The sequence below is a fragment of the Ostrea edulis genome, chromosome 9, assembly GCF_947568905.1.
Source record: "Ostrea edulis chromosome 9, xbOstEdul1.1, whole genome shotgun sequence".
NCBI lineage: Eukaryota > Metazoa > Mollusca > Bivalvia > Ostreida > Ostreidae > Ostrea > Ostrea edulis.
Window position 1 is genome coordinate 63,793,819 of NC_079172.1, and position 20,795 is coordinate 63,814,613.

Below are 20,795 nucleotides of genomic sequence, written 5' to 3' on the forward strand. Positions count from 1 at the left end.
GGAAAATACGAGATAGCTAGCAGGGACGGATTGACTATGGGGCAGGAAGAACCTGTTACCGATGCAATAGATTATTTTGTTAGGGGTAAGTAAGAATTAGAATTTCAGTTCGATGTTCCTTTTAGCTTAGTAGGTTGGCAATATCTCCCCAATAACGAGATAGTCTCACTGGACTGTAAAGTTGTAATTGTTACGCTCGCGAATTGATTTCATTGTAAACAGAGAAAACTGCCGACTCCTGTGCCTTAATTAACGAGAGATGTTGGGGCCCTTAAGACACAGGAGTTCGAAATTTATCAATAAAGTCATTAAAATTGACTTCATTGACCAAGCTCATCTTCACAAGTGCGAGGTAAGGAATCAATAACCCTAGCTCATGGTTTGGTCTGTCGACAGCTGATCGAGTGAAATTAGTGACTTCATTGTTAAAATTTCGAACTCCTGTGTTTGAGGGCAAACAAGTAAAGCACAACATGCATAAGAAGAAAGTCAAAATCGATAGCAGGAACATGCTGACATAAAAAAGAAACTAAATACAGAATATTACAATATGTCTGTTATAGATGTATATGTCCGTGCAACCGAGAAAAACGCCCGAGTACTGGGGTACATACAGGGATAGATATTAACTTTTCTTACTTGTCCGAATGAAAATCTTCATCGTCCAAAATAGTTAGACTCTGGTAAGCCTGTCATCCAGCAACTCTAATTATCTCTGTGTCGATTGGTGATACCAGTGCTCCCACTGGACCAAAATCCCCTTTCGCCACTTTTGCGGGGTGCAACACGATGCAAATAATCTCATGCTTTACAATTATTTCCATCATATCATATATTATTTTATTCATTACACTTATTTTAGCATTTTGAATCAGTTACATTACTTATCATGTCCAGCTACCATACCTAAACACTTCTTTCTGAAATAATAAGTTAATTTGTTTGATAAACTCTATTATGGAAATCAAAAATCAGATAATAAATCATATAAACATAAACTTCTGTCTTCATGATGCTGCACCCCTCAGTGAAACATTGTGTACATTAGGCCAACGATAAAAATTGTTGAGTTTCCGCTAACGTTCCAGAAAAAGATAGGGTAGGTAGGTAGGAAATAAATTTTATTTTTTTTTAAATTTTATTTTTTCAGAGTATGCAAAAAACATTGTAAACTCTAACAAGTGTAGTATAGAAAGGAGGAGAACATCTTTGGCTGGACCGGGAATCGAACCCGGGACCCCTGCATTACTAGGCAGGTGCTCTAACCATTGAGCTATCCAGGCCGATATCCAGTCCGTATAGCCCCAATTACTACATTCCTCCTTCCTTAAGATCAATTATAATTTTATAATTGTCTTTCAATATATCAACCCAGGTTCTTTCGCCCCTGACAGGCCAACCTGCACCATTAGGGGTGGTCAACGGCACCAAATGTAGTATGGGAAGGAGAAAACCTTTGGCTGGACCCCTGCATTTCTAGTCAGGTGCTCTAACCACTGAGCTATCCAGGCCGATATCCACGGTCCGTATAGCCCCAATTACTGCACAAGTTAAATGTTCTATTGAATTTTATACTTTCAAAATAAAATTTTGCTTAAATTGAATTGCAAATAAACTTTCAATCATAACATTTAACCGTTATTGGCTGAGGATTATTTCCAGATGTTTTATAAGAAACTATATTTTTCAATGAAACATATCTAGCATAAAACACAAAAGTTAACTCCTCTATGCCACTATGCTCTACAAGTACCAGATATATTGTTTCTACATTTAGATTGGTTGTCATAGGAATACTTCTATTGGATATTTTTGACAGGAAAATAATGTGATGGTTTTGAAAAAATATATTAAATCATCACCAAAATATCAACATCATTAACATATTTTAAGTTTATTAATACATTTCTGAATGTATTTTCACAATCTAAATGGAACAAGGGTAGGAAGACAGTCTGGGCAGATCCCACTTATCCTAATGGGATCCAACTCTCTTCCAGCTAAAACTTTTTACCGGACATAAATTTTTATTTTAAAAACAATCTGCACATCTTTTTTTCCTCTCGGCTCTCACCAGCCATCAACAACTCGGATGAGCTCACTACTTTATTTGCGGCCTTTTTCATAGTGTTTTCAGTTAGAACTGCAGCAGAAACCAAGGATGTGCATACAAATTTGACAGACTGGACATTCATGTCTGTCAATCTGCATCATGACCTCCATATAAAACTAGGGTCCCCGTCTAATGCCCGTTGAAATGATAGCATAAGACAGTGCATGGCTATAAATAGCCACCGTCTAAAAACAACATAGGAGTTGGCAATTTTAACAAAAGAAAGTCTTCTATGAAAACATGACACTTGGCAGAGTCTCTTGTCCGTCTGTTAACTTCAATTGTTAAATCATCGTTGCGTGAGCACGCATGGAGGTACTAGCCACTGGGTCAACCAACATCCATGCTGTTAGTTAGAAACATTATCAATGTTGTTTAAACGCTTGACACAATACCATGCAATTTTGTATATCATTAAAGCGTTTGAATGACTTCATCTCAATGTCTAACTAAACCGAAAACCAAGAACCGGGAATATATTTTTTCCGGGAAAATGACGATTTTTTTATTTAAATATCGAAAAAAAAATTCTAGGGTCGGGGCTATAATTTAGGGTCGGTCGGGTTAGCGGAAACACAACACATTTTATCAGTGGCCTTAGCCGAAATGCAGATGTCACAAAACATCAAGCCCGATTTAGAGTCTAATCTCAACCATTCCCTATTAAATTTCCATTTTGGTATAAAAAAAAATTGCAATTTGGACATATTGGACAGAATCAGATGTTTGAGCAGGTGGCAGGGCTTGAAGCTAACTTTTTATGTCACCAGTCCAGACGGACTGATGGGGTATGATTTCAACCAGTCCGCAGAAAAATTTACCAGTCCAACAGTTTTCCAGAAATAATTAAACATAGTCCGTTAATGTTATTAAAATGAAATTTAACTCAATATGCCTCATATTGTAACACTTAAGGGATTTATATTTACGAACCAGATTCATTTAATATTTACAGATCGAAGAATGCCAAATGTGGGTATAAAATTTTATAAGTATATTTTCCAAAATGCTGCTTCACAAAATTAACCAGTCCCATCGGACTGACTAAAACAAATGTATGTCAGTCCACCAGACTTTTAACCAGTCACAGACTGACGGGCATATGTTAATTTCGAGCCCTGGGTGGGGTTGACTGTAAAGCCAAACATAGATATTTATTTTTAGACTGACTAGGGTCAGAAGCTACAAGTTAATGTCGATCCCTGATGTATATTCAAGTTTCACATGAAGAAGAAAACTTGCTTTGCATTGGATATTGGCCTCCATCCCTCTTGCACGACAACATTGATATAAACGTTATCAGTTTTGTAGAGGAAATTCTTGTGTCACACTTATTCAGCATTGCACAGGTTTTGTCATTATTCTCATATCCAATATGCAAAACACTTGTTTTTGGTAATGTTTATTTTCTCGCTAAAGAAGGGTTAATCACATTTTAGTGAGAAGATCTTGCTATAGGGGAAGGTGTTCCCAATCTGTTCAGGATTTGTTGATATATTCCATGTACAGAGCTCCAGATAATTTTTTACCACAAAGAGTATTTACCCCCTGTCAGATTTTCAAATCATTGAGTATTTGGCTTTTCAGAAAAGTCAAAAGAGTATTTTGTTAATTTACTGATTATATTTGCTGTTTGCCACTAATACAGAATTTTATCACTTAGTCTAAATATAATCAGATATCATATGACTGTGTGTCTGGCATTTAAAATTTTAAAAATACCTCAACAATAAATTTCAAAATCCCAATGTTAATGAAGACCCTTGGACTTTATGATAAAAAGAACTACAGAGAATTTTCACCCGTAAACATACAATCATTTATTGTACCACAGGGTCTTCTTATTCATTTTGTTCTCAATCTATTTATATAATTTATATTTAGCATATATATTGAGAACAAAATGGATAAGAATCCCCTGTGATTGTTTGTACAGTATTGAAAAAAATTTCATAAGCACCAAACAAACAACAAATCTATTTGTCATATTGTAAATTAAAGTGTTGTAACTGAGAAACTAAAATCATTTTATACCAAAACATATCAGTTTCAAAGTCTAAAGTTTTTGTGACTTTCTATAGCATTTTTTAAAATTTAGACAAACATATATTTTTGCACCTTGTTTTCACTGCAAATTACTCTCCCCGGATTCCCCTAACCTTGTACCGTTAACCAAGAATTGGTTTTCCTCCATCTGTGTAAAACGAGTGCATGTGTGACGGAAGTCGGTAAATAAATGCGCGACTCCCATTCTTGCAAATACGTTCAAATAGTTAGCGAGACAATGCTGCAGGAGCGACATTTAAGTAAAAACTTAGTAAGTTTAACAGAAGAAATATATATCGTTTGTCCTGTACCATTTTCTGTGCCACCAATCAATCGTTTACGATTTATGATATAAGTTTTCATCTGCTTTCGATCGCACCCTACCTGTTTATTTAAGAAAGAAGTATAATAATTACCCGGTAGACTTATACAGTTGTGTATTGAGTTACCTCTACGCATTACTTTAGGAGTGTAAAGCGTATTTACATTCGCAAATGCGTAATTGTTCGTCTGATTTTAAACTTTAATGCGTATTTGGTAAAATTTAATGAGTATTTACGCTGATACGCACCTTATCTGGAGCTCTGATGTATATGTAGTGATGCCACTAGACCTCTCAATATGTAACAACATAATTATGTTCATATGAACGTTTTTTAAAAAAATGCTTGTAATTTGGAATTATGCATTACATTTATGCAAGATAATGTCGTTTTGATATTTGAATAATTCATTGTTAAATACACAGGAATTTATCAGGGACAATTTTTACAAATAGTAGGGTGTCTTTTACCTTTTGATAACAAATTATGAACGTTTCCCCCCTTCAAAATAAAAAATTTCGATTCTCAGTAGAGGCATATACTTGACTTGTTATATTTGAGATATCTGAAGTTCTTTCATCGTTTTTATATTCAATATGTCCAGGACTGGCTATCGAATTCGTCATATTAAGTATTCAAGATGCTGATATTCACACCTGTCTAAAATTTAAAGATAAATAACAACAGTTTTCATGTCAAGTTCTCAAGAAAGCATAAATTGTAACAAATGAGTTCAATTTCTTCAAACTATGATGCAACACATAAGGTGCACTATATACACGTACATAGAAAACATGATGTTGTCGAGTTATTGTTTAAATCTTTATGCCATTTTCTCATGTTGTGAATTCATTCTGAACAATACGACACCTCAACCTAATTCTGTCATAAACAGTTAAAGAGGTTCGCACCTGACATTTGGAGTAGTGTCAATTTTTTGGGAAGTGTATTTTTTATTTCTACATTGAAGGAGAATTAGGAAATTAAAAAGAAAAATTGGGGTCGCAATGCTTGTTATTGAGCTATCGTGTTCTAAACATGACCTTTTTGCACTTAAAATTTATTCAATTAAACTTTATTATACGCCCGTCTTAAGACAGGACATATTATGGTATGGCGTTCATGTCCGTCCGTCTGTTAGCTTTTTCGTGTCCGACCCGTAACTTAAATACTACAAGGCCTAGAATCATCAAACTTTGTAGATACATCTTGGGTAGAAGGTGTGTCGCACATTAAAACCAGGTCACTGTGACTTTTCATTAAGAAGATATGGCCATATATGGCAAAAACTTGTCCGGCTCATAACTTGAAAACTATTAGACCTAGAAACACCAAAATTGGTCAACTAATGCATCTTAGGTAGAAGGTGTGGCGCATCCTACTTTAAGGTCACTGTGACATTTAATTAAGGTGATATTAAAAAAAAAATGTTTTAATGGGTACAATCTATACTGTTAACAATATGTGACGGGCGTATCATGTGCCGTGGCGGTGCACTTTATTTTTCTGTTGGTGTCAATGCAACATAAGCAACACAAATCAATCATTACTTAAAATAGATACATAATCATGTCCTTTAACACTACAGATAAAAAAAAAAAGAAAATAATAGTAAAAGAAATAAATAATGACCTTTTTGCACTTGAGATACGAAAAACTTCATGATATCAAAATTGAGAGTTTAAAAGGACATATTAGGAGTAATGTCAATTTCTAAAATTTTACATAATTTTCAAGGTCTTGTCTTCCAATTTGAAATGCAACTTTAAAAAGTGGGGGTTGGAGGTCAAATTTTTTAATTAATTCTGTTTGGAAAAATATATCAACCAAGTTAATAAATTACAACATTTGAACTAGTTCCAAGTCTCAACTACCTGTATCATAAATTATAAAACTGAAATACATGTATAGGGGTATAAAAATAGACGATACATTGGATGAAACAGAAACTGTAATATCATGCAGAATTAGAACGTTTTGATTAGTGAATCCTTCTGCCACAAAATATAGTCCCTGTCAAACCCTTTCAAAACTTGAATTGACACAAAAAATTTCAACTGGATAGGGTTCAGCAATAGATGTGTAATATATTTGCACCAATGGGATCAGTATTGAACCAGTGAATACTTAGTTGTAGCATCCTGAACAGTTGAACTCAAAAGCTCAGGAGCTAACTTCCTTAAAACCATTTAACATAGCATTTCCCAAATGGTTGTTCCTAAAGTTTGAATATCCAAGAAATAAATTTTTTAACATGTTGATGTTTTCTCTACAGAGGAGAAAATAAAAAAGCGAGGGAATGTTCAGCTGTCTCTAGCCCTGAAGACGCTGGAAGATGTTTCCAAAAGTAAAGGACTTTCTGCTGATGACATCATTGCACTTACTGACGTAGCAGCAAGTGGTCGTCATGGTAATATGATGTTAAGCTTAGATTGTAATGCTTGTTCCCATTTTTCAATCCTTCACTTTGACCCATGGGTTGGTAGATAGGATAAAAATATTTTGAACCAAATGTGACATTTGAATCTATAATCGAGTGTGTTGTAAGATTTTAATCCCAGAAAAAAAGCAAATTTCACAAGATGTACATTTTCTTTAGAAACAACCAAATAAATTGTTTGATTCGAGGCATCTATCATGAGTTGATTATTAAAGGGAAAAGAAACAGAATTTTGATTTAGGTCATCGTGGTCATGGGAGAGCAAAGAAATATAAAATCAGGATGTTTCTCACTGACAGTGTCCGATATTAAATCAAAATAGCAATTTGCATCTACTATGTTGATATTAATTTTAAAAATTCCAAAGCCAACTCTCATACTTATCTCTTGATATTTACTATACAATTTTCTAATGTTTGTAATTCTACCTAGATTTGATATGTACATGTTTCCTTCTCTCCCTATCAGGTGATGAATTGAGCTGCAAGTTGATAAAATGTCTGATTCCTGCCTCCGTGTTTCCAGACAGAGCTGTAGTAATGGTATTCTCCTATACGTGTGCCAGCATAGCATCCACTAAAGTACAGGTAAATACTATCTACCACAGTACAGGTATATATACCATCCACCAAAGTACAGGTAAATACTATCTACCACAGTACAGGTATATACCATCTACTAATGTACAGGTATATATACCATCTACCACAGTACAGGTATATATACCATCTACCACAGTACAGGTAAATACTGTCTACCACAGTACAGGTACACATACCATCTACCACAGTACAGGTATATATACCATTTACCACAGTACAGGTACATACCATCTACCACAGTACAGGTATATATACCATCTACCACATTACAGGTACACATACCATCTACCACATTACAGGTACACATACCATCTACCACAGTACAGGTATATATACCATTTACCACAGTACAGGTACATACCATCTACCACAGTACAGGTATATATACCATCTACCACATTACAGGTACACATACCTTCTACCACAGTACAGGTATATATACCATCTACCACAGTACAGGTACACATACCATCTACCACAGTACAGGTATATATACCATCTACCACAGTACAGGTACACATACCATCTACCACAGTACAGGTACATACCATCTACCACAGTACAGGTACATACCATCTACCACATTACAGGTACACATACCATCTACCACAGTACAGGTACATACCATCTACCACATTACAGGTACACATACCATCTACCACAGTACAGGTATATATACCATCTACCACAGTACAGGTACACATACCATCTACCACAGTACAGGTATATATACCTGTCATCTACCACAGTCCATGTCCATATACCATTCACCACAGTACAGGTATATATACCAGCTACTAAAGTACAGCTATTATATATACCATCTATCAAAGTATCATCTGAAGACAATGAGTCTAATGAACAAGACCTTTAATTGTGAATTAATTTACCACACTACTTGTCCGTTATCCTGCATTGCATGATTATTTTCAGCCCTAGATTACCTGAGAGTTAGGGCTGTGCGGTGCACCGAAAATTTCGGTGCACCGCGATTCATACCATTCGATTCGATGCACCGATTACAAATTCCGGATTTCGGTTCGGTTTAGATTTTACTTACACCAAAACAACAAATATGGCGTCCGAGTGATGTTGAAAACGTGTTTTTTTATGCAACGGAGATTTAAATCACTACTGTGTTAAGAGTTAGCATTTTCACCACTCAGATACCAATAGAATATGGTCCGTAAGATCATTGCAGTATATCTTTACATGACATATAGCATTTCTGTCAGTGGTGGAGTGAAATCAACATCGTAGGTAATAACACAGATTTGACAGTTAACATGAGAGAAGTAAATCAATAAAGGAGAGATTTTCAAAGACTCTCAATTGATAGAATTGTTGAATTTTTGCATATCAATGAAAACAATATCATATACATTTTAGATTCACTATAGATTTGTTTAATAATCCAAAACTTATGCAGCACATTAATATAACAAATTTTGATAGACTGTCAGTGTTTTCTTTTTTCTATCAAAGTTATAAAATGCCATTATGAATAGATATGATGTTTACAAATGACAACATATAGTTATATAACTTGAATTAAATCAAATCAAATATGCTACTCATTAAAATTGTTAATTCTTGTGGTGTCATTAGATAAATTGGACCTAACATGAACCGAATCGAAAATAACCGAACCGTGCTGTTCTGAATCGAAACCGAACCGAATCGAGCTAACCCTGAATCGTCCCAGCCCTACTGAGAGTATTGTTTTGCTGGATTACTGTAATGCATTAAAGTGATGCAGAATTTCCTGTCACATGATTTGATTAAAATTGTCTTGACTGAATTAACAAACAGATGACAAAACACAAGACACTGATCATACTTATTACATTTAATTTATTAGAAAAAAATATTTTCACCACTTTTGAATTTCTTTTCACCACTTGTGGAAAAAAAAATCACGAAATTGGGGACGCAGCATTTGAACATTGGTGTTTGAATATTGTTGTGGTAGTATGCTACATGCTGACTTTTGAAACTCAGATGTATTTAAACAATATTTAGTCAGATATTCCCATTCAAAGGACTAGAGGTGAAAATATGCATTTCTGGCCCTAAGATTTAAACATTCTTTGTTTGTGAATCCAGTTTTTCAGGATACAAATTATTTAGTCTCATGTTTTGTAAAAGTCGCACAGGGCCAGATTCTATAGATTCACAATTAACACAATGGCCTATTGTTTCATGTTCTCGTGGAGGACCTTTTTATTCTTTTTGATGTGCAGAGTATTTGTAGGCTATGCTCCTGAGAATGCTGATTGTGTTCTATGACTATTTGTAGGCTATGCTCCTAAGAATACTGATTGCGGTGCAAGACTATTTGTAGGCTATGCTCCTGAGAATACTGATTGCGGTCTATGACTATTTGTAGGCTATGCGTCTGAGACTACTGACAGCAGTCTATAACTATTTGTAGGCTATGCTCCTGAGAATACTGATTGCAGTCCATGACTATTTGTAGGCTATGCTCCTGAGACTACTGATTGTGGTCTATGACTATTTGTAGGCTATGCTTCTGCGGCTACTGATTGCGATCTATGACTATTTGTAGGCTATGCTCCTGAGACTACTGACAGCGGTGTATGACTATTTGTAGGCTATCAGAGCCGCCAACCCTCACGATTTTGGCGTAAGGCTTACGATTTTAGGGCTGAAAATACGCCTTACGATTTCACTGTACATCTTCCGATTTTCGCTTATTTGACATTTCGAAATTTTTAGAGCTGTCCGTTATTGGTTTTTACTTTTATAATAAACAAGCTATAGTCGTTACCACGTTTGTTTGCATAGTCTATATCTATACAGAGTCTCGATCATTTTAATGCTTTGAAATAAACATTATGGCAGCTGCTACTAAACGTAAAACATGTGTTGATGGAAATAACAACAATACTCCCCCAAAGAAGAAAACCTAATGGAGCTAGAAATTCAAAGAACAATATGCAAGTACACTGTAAACATCTACATGTGTATTGGTTTCAAAGTCAGAAAGGGTGAGTTTGTATAAGTGTACAATATCTGTTTGACAAACTTCAACATTTCTCGCTGTAGCGAAAATGACATAAAAAAAAGAATTGCCCAAATAACTAATTCAGTAACTAAAATTATTTCTTTTAAAAATTGTCAGAATAACTGACACAGTAACTGTAAAATTATATATTATTATACTTATGTAACAATATTTTTTACACAAGTTTTAGAAAGTAAAATCAATAAAAGATGTATTTGATCTTTTGCTGTTGTAAAATGCATAACAATTAGTATGTCCAAATTCATTAAATTTGGATTTGAAATGTGCCTAAGATTGCTCAGGTTACATATTTATTCAGAAAAGATCTCCAGCGGCCTAGGCACCCCCCTGACCCCCGCCTTACTATTTTCCATTTTATAATGTTGGCAGCCCTGGGCTTGCTCCTGAGAATACTGATTGCAGTCCATGACTATTTGTAGGCTATGCTCCTGTGGCTACTGATTGCGGTGTATGACTATTTGTAGGCTATGCTCCTGAGAATACTGATTGCGGTCTATGACTATTTGTAGGCTATGCTCCTGAGAATACTGATTGCAGTCCATGAATATTTGTAGGCTATGCTCCTGTGGCTACTGATTGCGGTCTATGACTATTTGTAGGCTATGCTTCTGAGACTACTGATTGCGGTCTATGACTATGTTGAGAAAAAGGAAACAATGCAGAAACTGGGATATCTTCTCTTCTGTCTGATCGAAAACTCCATCCTGGTAAGTACTGTACACATTCTGGAGTAGGACTGTGAATTTGTAGGATAACCTTGACACGTATTATTTCTGCGATCCGTATTTATATTTTTCCACACAGGAAATGTGACATCTTCTGACATATACTGGATATTCATGTAAAAAATACATGCACTTAGTAAAAATGCAGTCTTCACGAAAAACTTTGTGAAGCACAGGCCCTTCGGGCCTCCCAGTATAATAATTTTGCAAACCCGAACAATATTTTACAGGCCCAAAATGTTTTTTTCTAATTTGATTACTTGTCATTTGCAAGGTGTTGCATGCTGATTCTACACTATAGATACATGTATGTTCTACTGTAGGAAAATACATATCAAGATGATCATAGAGAACAACTGAAATCAAAAGGATTATCTTATTTTATTTTTCAACATATTATTCTCGAAGATACCACAGCAGCTCATGTTCTACTTTGTTTTGTAAACACCACATACAAAACATTTTGTTTTCTCCAGAATTAAATCTTAGCAAAGGCCCATCCTTGGTCCAATGCGGCATGAATTTTCGTTTCTTTTTTCTCCTTGTACGACCGTGTTTTTTTTATTTGGATCTGATGGTTGTGATTGCGAAATATATACGCTCGTGAGGTCTGGAATTTCACGGATGAGCCCCCTCCCTACACTGACACTGGAAGTTAATGTAAAATATAGTATGTGTATTTTTTATACATGCACATACTATATATTTACATTAACTTCCAGTGCCCTTGCCTCCCTATATTTTAGAAAAGGCAGCATGGTTGATCGTTTTTCGATGCGAATCCTGACAAAGTCTGAGTCAATATCATGCTTTATTTGTAATATATACAAAACATACAATAAAACATTTAAAGGCCCGCCGGAGTCCTGGGTTAAATATTTTTAGAAGCCCAATCCCGATTTTACTGGCCTTGGGCATCGGGCCACCGGTTAACGTCGAAGACTGAAAATGACCTACTTTTGTGATGTAACCATGGAAATCTACAAGTGGTAGCCATCTCCACTGTCTGCAGGGATATCAATACCTTCTTGGGGCCAAAATTTGGTCCCACTCCCAATTGGAAATAGTCTCAATTTCCCCCCAATTTTGTGAATAGTAGATATACATTTGCATGTTTACTTCCTTGGAAAGATACAAGTAACATGGTCCTATTTTTCTCCTCCATCGGAATCGTTTAGCAGTATACAACAATGAAATGGTTTCTAAAATGCTTGAAACACATCAACTTTTCAATGACCTGCATTTCCTCCATTTTTCTTACTGTATATTATATGGTAGTATTTGTATTAATTATAATGTAGATTCACTAATTATTCTCAATAACTAAACCAACTTTAGAGCTAGTAGGTAAGGATTATCATTAATTTCATACAAAATATATGTTCAGTGCATTTAGAGTGGATATAAATCTTTGAAACTAAGCACTATGGAGTACATGTATTATCAGATGATTGTAGTCTTTCCCCTTCAATCTAAAAGATGGGTAAAACCCTGAAATCTGTTAACTCTGCTAAAAGTCTGCAGAATTGAGGCATGTAATAAATGCTGTATAAGCAGAATTTTTAGTGAGGATTTAATATTGTCATTATTAGCTAGAGTGTTGAGATCGCTTAAATTGAATATCGCAAACAATTTATTCCATATCGGATGTAATACATGTAGCTATCTTTTTTGGAATTAGAAATTCGCTAAAATTAACTTTCAATAAATATATATATACCCATAACTTATGGAATAGTCGCTAAATTTGCATCTCGCTAAAAATAGCACTTATACAGTATACGTGGGTTTTTGTTTTTTGTTTCTCCCTCACTTTTTATTAGCTCACCTGAGCTGATAGCTCAAGTGAGCTTTTCTGATTGCCTTTTGTCCGTCTGTAAACATTTTACATTTTCGACTTCTCCAGAACCACTGGGCCAATTTCAACCAAACTTGGCCAAAAGCATCTTTGGCAAGTTGTTCCAATGAAGGGCCATGTCCCTTTCAAAGGGGAGATAATCACAAAAATAGGGTGGGGTCATTTAAAGATCTTCTCAAGAACCACTGGGCCTTAAAAGCTGAAATTTACATGAAAGCTTCCTGACATAGTGCAGATTCAAGTTCGTTAAAATCATGGTCCCCGGGGTTGGATGGGACCACAATTGGGGATGAAAGTTTTACCTACAAATCAGGGAGTTTTTTAGGGTCTGTTCGGGGGGGTCAGACATGATTTTTCTCCGCTTTAAAGCGGAAATCCGCTTTCCGGATTTCTCATTTCCGCTTTAAATTTTAAAATCCGCTTTTGTTAGTATTCCGGAATTTTCCGTTATTGATGCTGGTTTTACTTGTTGTAAAATGCTTCCTCAAGTTATATATGTCTTCTGATTGTTCATTGGTTGAATCGTCGTCTCGCTATTCGGTTTCTCCAATCAACAGTTTGTTTAAGTAACTGATCTCGTTTTAAAACAATGTCTGCACACGTGCAGCGAGGTGGCGATGTAAAAACTATCGATAAGGGCCTACGTAATGTATGGGAATGGCTGGAGAAGGTAGTCAATAGTGAGCAGATCTCAAAGCATATACGCAAACTAAATGTGAAAGGCGTTGCGTTGTGTCAACTCTGCAACAAACATCTCATTGTAATTTTTTATGTAGTTTTCAGTAAACATTTTGATGTTGGTTTTAAACCTTCACAACTTTAATATGGGTCTCTGGAGATCATTCCTGAGGGGCTTTCAAATGTTAAAATAGCCATTTTCGGACCCCCAGATCAGGAGCGCTGCCCCTTGACACCCCGCTGGGGGAGGACCCCCCAGACCCCCCCTTCAGTTTTGTTTTTCTTTTCTTAGGAATCATGTTGGGGAGGGGGGGGGGATATAAGGCCCATTCTTGATGTTAAAAGGCAGTTATTTTTGCTTTGAAATTCCCAAACTATGAAAACAAATCAAGCAAGGCAGCCTTATTGTTCATAAATCTCCTTCACAGGCCCACAGATTACGTTTGCTTCAAAATTGTTAAGTAAACCTAATTTTTTGGCCTCTGCTTATTTGATTGAGGTAAGCTTTAAAAGTCAGAAGAAGCCTTAATGCACTCTAGATTGGTTTTCTCCCCATTTCTTTGTATGAAAGAATTTCCCCAATTTCAAGCAAATGTCGCTATTTTTCCCAATTGGAAAGGCCCAGGCCCTTGAAATCAAGACCTTGAAAAAACCCTGCAAATATATAGGGAAAATATTTAAAAATCTTCTTCTCAAGAACCACTGAGTCAGAAAAGCTAAGATTTACCTGAAAGTTTCTTTACATAATGTAGATTCAAGTTTGTGAAAATCATGGCCCCCGGGGGTATGATGGGGCCACAAAAGGGAACCAAAGTTTTACATACAAATATATAGGGAAAATCTTTTAAAATCTTCTTCTCAAGAACCACTGGGCCAGAAAAGCTGATATTTACATGAAAGCTTTCTGACATAGTGCAGATTCAGGTTTGTTCACATCATGGGCCCTGGGGTAGGATGGGGCCACAAGGGGGGATCAAAATTTTACATTGAAATATATAGGAAAAAATCTTTAAAAATCTTCTTTTCAAAAACCAATGAGCTAGAAGAGCTGAGATTTACATGAAAGCTTCCTGACATAGTGCAGATTCAAGTTTGTTCAAAGTATGGCCCCCAGGGGTAGGTTGGGATCACAATAGGGGATGAAAGTTTTACATACAAATATATAGGGAAAATCTTTTTAAAAAATTCTCAACCATTGGACCAAAGAAGTTGACATTTACATGAAAGCTTTCTGACATAGTGCAGATTCAAGTTTGTAAAAATTATGGCCTCCAGGGGTAGGTTGGGGACACAATAGGGACTAAGGTTTTACATGCAAATATATATGGAAAGTCTTCAAATATGGGCCAAGGTGACTCAGGTGAGCGACGTAGTCTATGGGCCTCTTGCTTTTCTCAATCTTTCGAAGTTGTAGATCCCAATTTCTACAAAATAGCAAAGATAGGCAGATAAATCCCTGCCTGCAGGAATATCACAGTACTGTTGATATTGTTGTGTAGGTCAGGAGCGCAGGTTTGATTTTCCTAGTCACAGTGCAGCAAACTTGTAATCGGGAATATTTTCTGTGTTTTTCAGACCCCCTATATTTGTCATCTTCTGTACAATTTGACGAGAAAGGAGGATGTTCGACTTTTTCGAGTCAGAAAGCTGCTGGAGTTACAAACTAGAATAGTAGGCCACATTATTTTCACCGTTTTCAAACTAAGAAATGAGTATATATTCACTTTGTGGTTCTCATTAATTTCTAGATCTCTGAATTTAAGAAACAAATATATATTCAGTCTGTACGTAACATTGATTTCTAGATCTCTGATTTTAAGAAACGAGTATAAATTCACTCTGTACGTAACATTGAGTTTTAGATCTCTGATTTTAAGAAACGAGTATATATTCAGTCTGTACATTACATTGATTTCTAGATCTCTTATTTTAAGAAACGAGTATAAATTCACTCTGTACGTAACATTGAGTTTTAGATCTCTGATTTTAAAAAACGAGTATATATTCAGTCTGTACATTACATTGATTTCTAGATCTCTGATTTTAAGAAATGAGTATAAATTTACTCTGTACGTAACATTGATTTTTAAATCTATGATTTTAAGAAACGAGTATATATTCACTCTGTACGTAACATTGATTTCTAGATCTCTGATTTTAAGAAACTAGTATGAATTCACACTGTATGTAACATTGATTTTTAGACCTCTGATTTTAAGAATCGAGTATATATTCAGTCTGTACGTAACATTCTTAAGAACAGTGTTATTTGTTGCGTCTCATTGTATTCAATTCTTAACAGGGGATCCAGCCATACCTCTCGGGTTTATTGTCCGTTTACAAATTGTACTTTCCCAATCTGGTGTCTATAGAAATACCCAGTACTAGAAAGGTATGTACTTACATCAGAATTTTTTTCAACTTTTGATTTCAGGAGGCTATTCACAATGGGAAAATCAACGATATTTGGTTGGAATTCGGAAAACCTTTATAATTCTGAAAAGTTAAAAATAAAACTAATTGATTTATCTATCGAATTAAGCAAACTGCAATTTTTTTTAAAGAAAAGTGAAATTTGCAAGCTCTGGCTTCTGACTCTAGGATGAGTCCAAATTTAGTTATGTCATAATTTACTGTTTTATAATTTATGTTATTTAAAACCTTTCATCAGTATAGGCACTTTCAGGTCTGTGGATTTCTTGTACATCAATTATATAGAGAGAGATGTGTTGAGGGAGAACCAGTTTTGTCAGAGTTACCTGCCTTGTATATCATTTACAAATGATGTTTGTTATTTCAGCAATTCTTTCCCTCCAGTGACAAATATTGGTATGCTGTGATCCGAAACGTACAGGAACGAAACCAAGCTGCTGAAACCTCTCACATGAGGTCCTCGCTGGAGTTATCTGAGAAACTGAGAGCAGCAGGGGGCCTGCAGGGCATTCCGGTCAGTTCCTTGTGTTTACTGGATTATTTCTTTCAGTGGTTCCACATTGTTGTAATCCAAGGGCATCAGTGTTTCACAAACATCCCTTGATTTATGTTGGAGTATGCAGTGTATCTGAATAAACAATGCAAATTGTAATGAAGATATGAAGTTTAGAATGAAAATATTAAAGGTCCAGTGAAACAAATATCACATGTGTCTGATGGGGCAGTTTTTATTGTATAAGCAGTGTTTTTCTCTCCATCCTCCTACACAGCCATCCAAGAGGAGAAAGATTGATCCAATACCATATGTGCACTCTAGCAACTCTACTCTGACCGTGAAGCTGTCAAGTCGACTGAAGGCCATGCTGGAGGAGAAGCCGATTCCATTTGTACAGATACCAGACATTGACACCTTACTGAAGAACCCAGAAAAAGTAGAGGTAGGCACGACTAATTAAAACTGTGAAACCAGAGAAAGTAGAGGTAGTGTTGACCAATCAAACCCAGAGAAAGTAGAGGTAGTGTTGACCAATCAAATTCCAGAGAAAGTAGAGGTAGTGTTGACCAATCAAAACCCAGAGAAAGTAGAGGTAGTGTTGACCAATCAAAACCCAGATAAAGTAGAGGTAGTGTTGACCAATCAAACCCCAGAAAAAGTACTGGTAGTGTCAACCAATCAAAACCCAGAAAAAGTAGAGGTAGGGACAATCAATCAAAACCCAGAGAAACTAGAGGTAATGTTGACCAATCAAAACCCAGATAAAGTAGAGGTAGTGTTGACCAATCAAACCCCAGAAAAAGTACTGGTAGTGTCGACCAATCAAAACCCAGAAAAAGTAGAGGTAGAGACAACCAATCAAAACCCAGAAAAAGTAGAAGTAAAAATTCCGTTAGGGCTATTCCAGAAATAAATACATGGGGGGTCGGGAGGCACCTTTTGTATATACCAAGCACCCATAAAAAAAAAATAAAAAATTACCCCATGACCCATCAAATTAATAAACTCATTTTACAATGACCCATCTAATCAAAAAAAAAAAAACTAACCAGACCCACCACAAAAATATTTTTAAAAATGAAAACGGTACAAATCTCGCGAGGTTTTCAGGACAAACATTCTAGTCAATGACGCGGTAATGCCTGTGCGACATTATATCACAGTAGTTATGAAGAAACGATGTCACATCAACAATCAAAGGCATCTATGGCGGGAATGTTGGAAAGATTGGGAGTCCAAACGATGCTATTATCATGAAATGGGTATGGATATGTTTTTCCACGAATCGTTCGTCTTCTAATGGAGCCTGCGCCCGGAGGCCTCTATATCACCATCACCCCGACTGATAAATATAACGCATCGGTACCCTCGTATAAATCAACTAAGGTTTGCCTATTTTTATTAGAAAACGGAATACCTATTGGTTTCAAAATATTCCCAAAATCGATGCACTGTAAACTGTAATAATCTACAGAACAGAGTTCGCCGCCATCACATCCAAAGGGACCCTACTAAACGCGCCTCTAATTTGAAGAGTGCCGTAATGGAAAGTTATGCACTGCAAAGAGCGACAACTCGAATAGTTCTATGTTACTTCCGATTTCGAAAGCACGTTTTCTCCAACATTTTGTAACCAACACGACAAGAGCGACAATAAAAATATTCTGAAAACTCAACACCCACATGGCACAAAATAAAACAATAGAAACTACCCATAATAAATATTTTTTTAACAGTCCAACCACGGACCAATTAAAATATGAAAAAATACGACCACCCATACAAAAAAATATCGTTTGCCGCCCGACCCCCCCATTTAATCATTTCTGGAACAGCCCTTATTTTTAAGTAGCACAAAATTTTAAAATGTCAGACATAACATAAATTGTATATGTCACCATCAGAAAATTGCACAATTTAATTAAAAAGAATAATAGAAATAGTACAGAAAAAACTTGTTGAATTGACCAATTTTTAATGTCAATAGTTTAAAAAAAAATTCTACTTTATAACTATGTATAAACTGATTGTGGATATTATGAAAAGCATTGTATAGAAGACACAGTAGAGAAAATACCAGCATAGAAGTTATTGCCCTGGACAACATTTATTTTTGGAAAATATAAACTTTTTCATTATCAATAATTTCCCAAACTTGTTATTTGTTCAGTAAATAAAATTCCTCCAAAAGAAATATTTCTATCATGCGCAAAGTTGGATTAGGTAAATTTTCAAAAACCTATGACATCACATGAGGATGGAGCTACCTTAATGGCTCTGACATCACATGAGGATGAAGCTACCTTAATGGCTCTGACATCACATGAGGATGGAGCTACGTTAATGGCTATGAACGAGTAAGAAACTATTTCTGGAGATGCACCGTATGTACTGTCAAATAACCTCACAATTCTGTGACTCTGGAAAACTATGGGACCACATGTATGAATATATAAAGCTCCTATACTGCAAAAAATCTAGCTTTATGAATTCTATATTTAGCTACCGAGCCAGATGGGGGCAGCCCTGCGGAGTCCCGTGCTGCAGTATTTGATGTCCTACAGTGCCGACCCAGTCATGACACGTCGCTTCTCGTTCTGGTTACAGGATACCCTGTCTAATGGTGAGGGATAGACACGGACATTAAGTTAATTTTGATTCACTCTTTCTTTAAGTGTGGAGGTTTACATGATTTATATAGTATTAATTCTGGTGAAGAACTTTTGTGTCTTTAAGTGTTGAGATTTACCCGATGTACAATAGTTTTAATTCTGATGAAGAACTTTTGTGTCTCTAAATGTTGAGATTTATCTGATGTATGTAGTTTTAATTCTGATGATGAACTTTTGTGTCTCTAAATGTTGAGATTTATCTGATGTATGTAGTTTTAATTCTGATGATGAACTTTTGTGTCTCTAAATGTTGAGATTTACCTGATGTACGTAGTTTTAATTCTGATGATTCTTTCTTTGTAGAACTGCTGGACTGTTCACATTCTGCAGCGTCTTTTCCTAGAATAGAGTCCTTTCTAGAAAAATTGATTCAGTTCACAGAATTTATTCAGGTAAGTTCTTCATTTTTCAATGGTTCAGTTGGGTTGTGGGTCAGCTGGATTGTAGATCAGCTGGATTGTGGGTCAGCAGGATTGTAGGTCATCTGAATTGTGGGTCAGCTGGATTGTGGGTCAGTATGAGTATGACCTTTATCTGCACTTTTCACACGTAAATTTGAACTGAAATTTTGGGTTTTATTTACAGGAAGGTATACTAGTCGTGGATAAAGTTTTATTGTAATTTTGGGTTTTATTTACAGGAAGGTATACTAGTCATGGATAAGGTTTTATTGTAATTTTGGGTTTTATTTACAGGAAGGTATACCAGTTGTGGATAAGGTTTTATTCTGGTATCTGTAATTTTAGGTTTTATTTACAGGAAGGTATACTAGTCGTGGATAAGGTTTTATTGTAATTTTGAGTTTTATTTACAGGAAGGTATACCAGTCGTGGATAAGGTTTTATTCTGGTATTTGTAATTTTGGGTTTTATTTACAGGAAGGTATACTAGTCGTGGATAAGGTTTTATTGTAATTTTATTTACAGGAAGGTATACCAGTTGTGGATATTAAGGTTTTATTGTAATTTTGGGTTTTATTTACAGGAAGGTATACTAGTCGTGGATATTAAGGTTTTATTGTAATTTTGAGTTTTATTTACAGGAAGGTATACCAGTCGTGGATAAGGTTTTATTCTGGTATCTGTAATTTTAGGTTTTATTTACAGGAAGGTATACTAGTCTTGGATAAGGTTTTATTGTAATTTTGGGTTTTATTTACAGGAAGGTATACTAGTCGTGGATAAGGTTTTATTGTAATTTTATTTACAGGAAGGTATACCAGTTGTGGATATTAAGGTTTTATTGTAATTTTGGGTTTTATTTACAGGAAGGTATACTAGTCGTGGATACTAAAGTTTTATTGTAATTTGGGGTTTTATTTACAGGAAGGTATACTAGTCGTGGATATTAAGGTTTTATT

General features: G+C 35.5%; 1 protein-coding gene across 2 annotated transcripts in view; it reads left to right on the plus strand.

Annotated features, from left to right (window-relative positions):
- The window catches only part of LOC125659758 (centromere protein I-like), a 40,376-nt gene continuing 19,581 nt past the window's right edge, over nucleotides 1-20,795 (plus strand). Inside the window, exons 1-10 of one of the 2 annotated variants that reach the window (XM_048891531.2) lie at nucleotides 1-85; nucleotides 6,758-6,892; nucleotides 7,391-7,509; nucleotides 11,173-11,280; nucleotides 15,410-15,505; nucleotides 16,137-16,226; nucleotides 16,635-16,781; nucleotides 17,038-17,205; nucleotides 19,266-19,386; nucleotides 19,739-19,827. In XM_048891531.2, the coding sequence (XP_048747488.2) occupies nucleotides 37-85; nucleotides 6,758-6,892; nucleotides 7,391-7,509; nucleotides 11,173-11,280; nucleotides 15,410-15,505; nucleotides 16,137-16,226; nucleotides 16,635-16,781; nucleotides 17,038-17,205; nucleotides 19,266-19,386; nucleotides 19,739-19,827 (1,122 nt within the window). In that variant the 5' untranslated portion in view covers nucleotides 1-36. The remainder of the gene's footprint in view (nucleotides 86-6,757; nucleotides 6,893-7,390; nucleotides 7,510-11,172; nucleotides 11,281-15,409; nucleotides 15,506-16,136; nucleotides 16,227-16,634; nucleotides 16,782-17,037; nucleotides 17,206-19,265; nucleotides 19,387-19,738; nucleotides 19,828-20,795) is intronic. The other variant, XR_008798718.1, reaches the window with a different exon arrangement.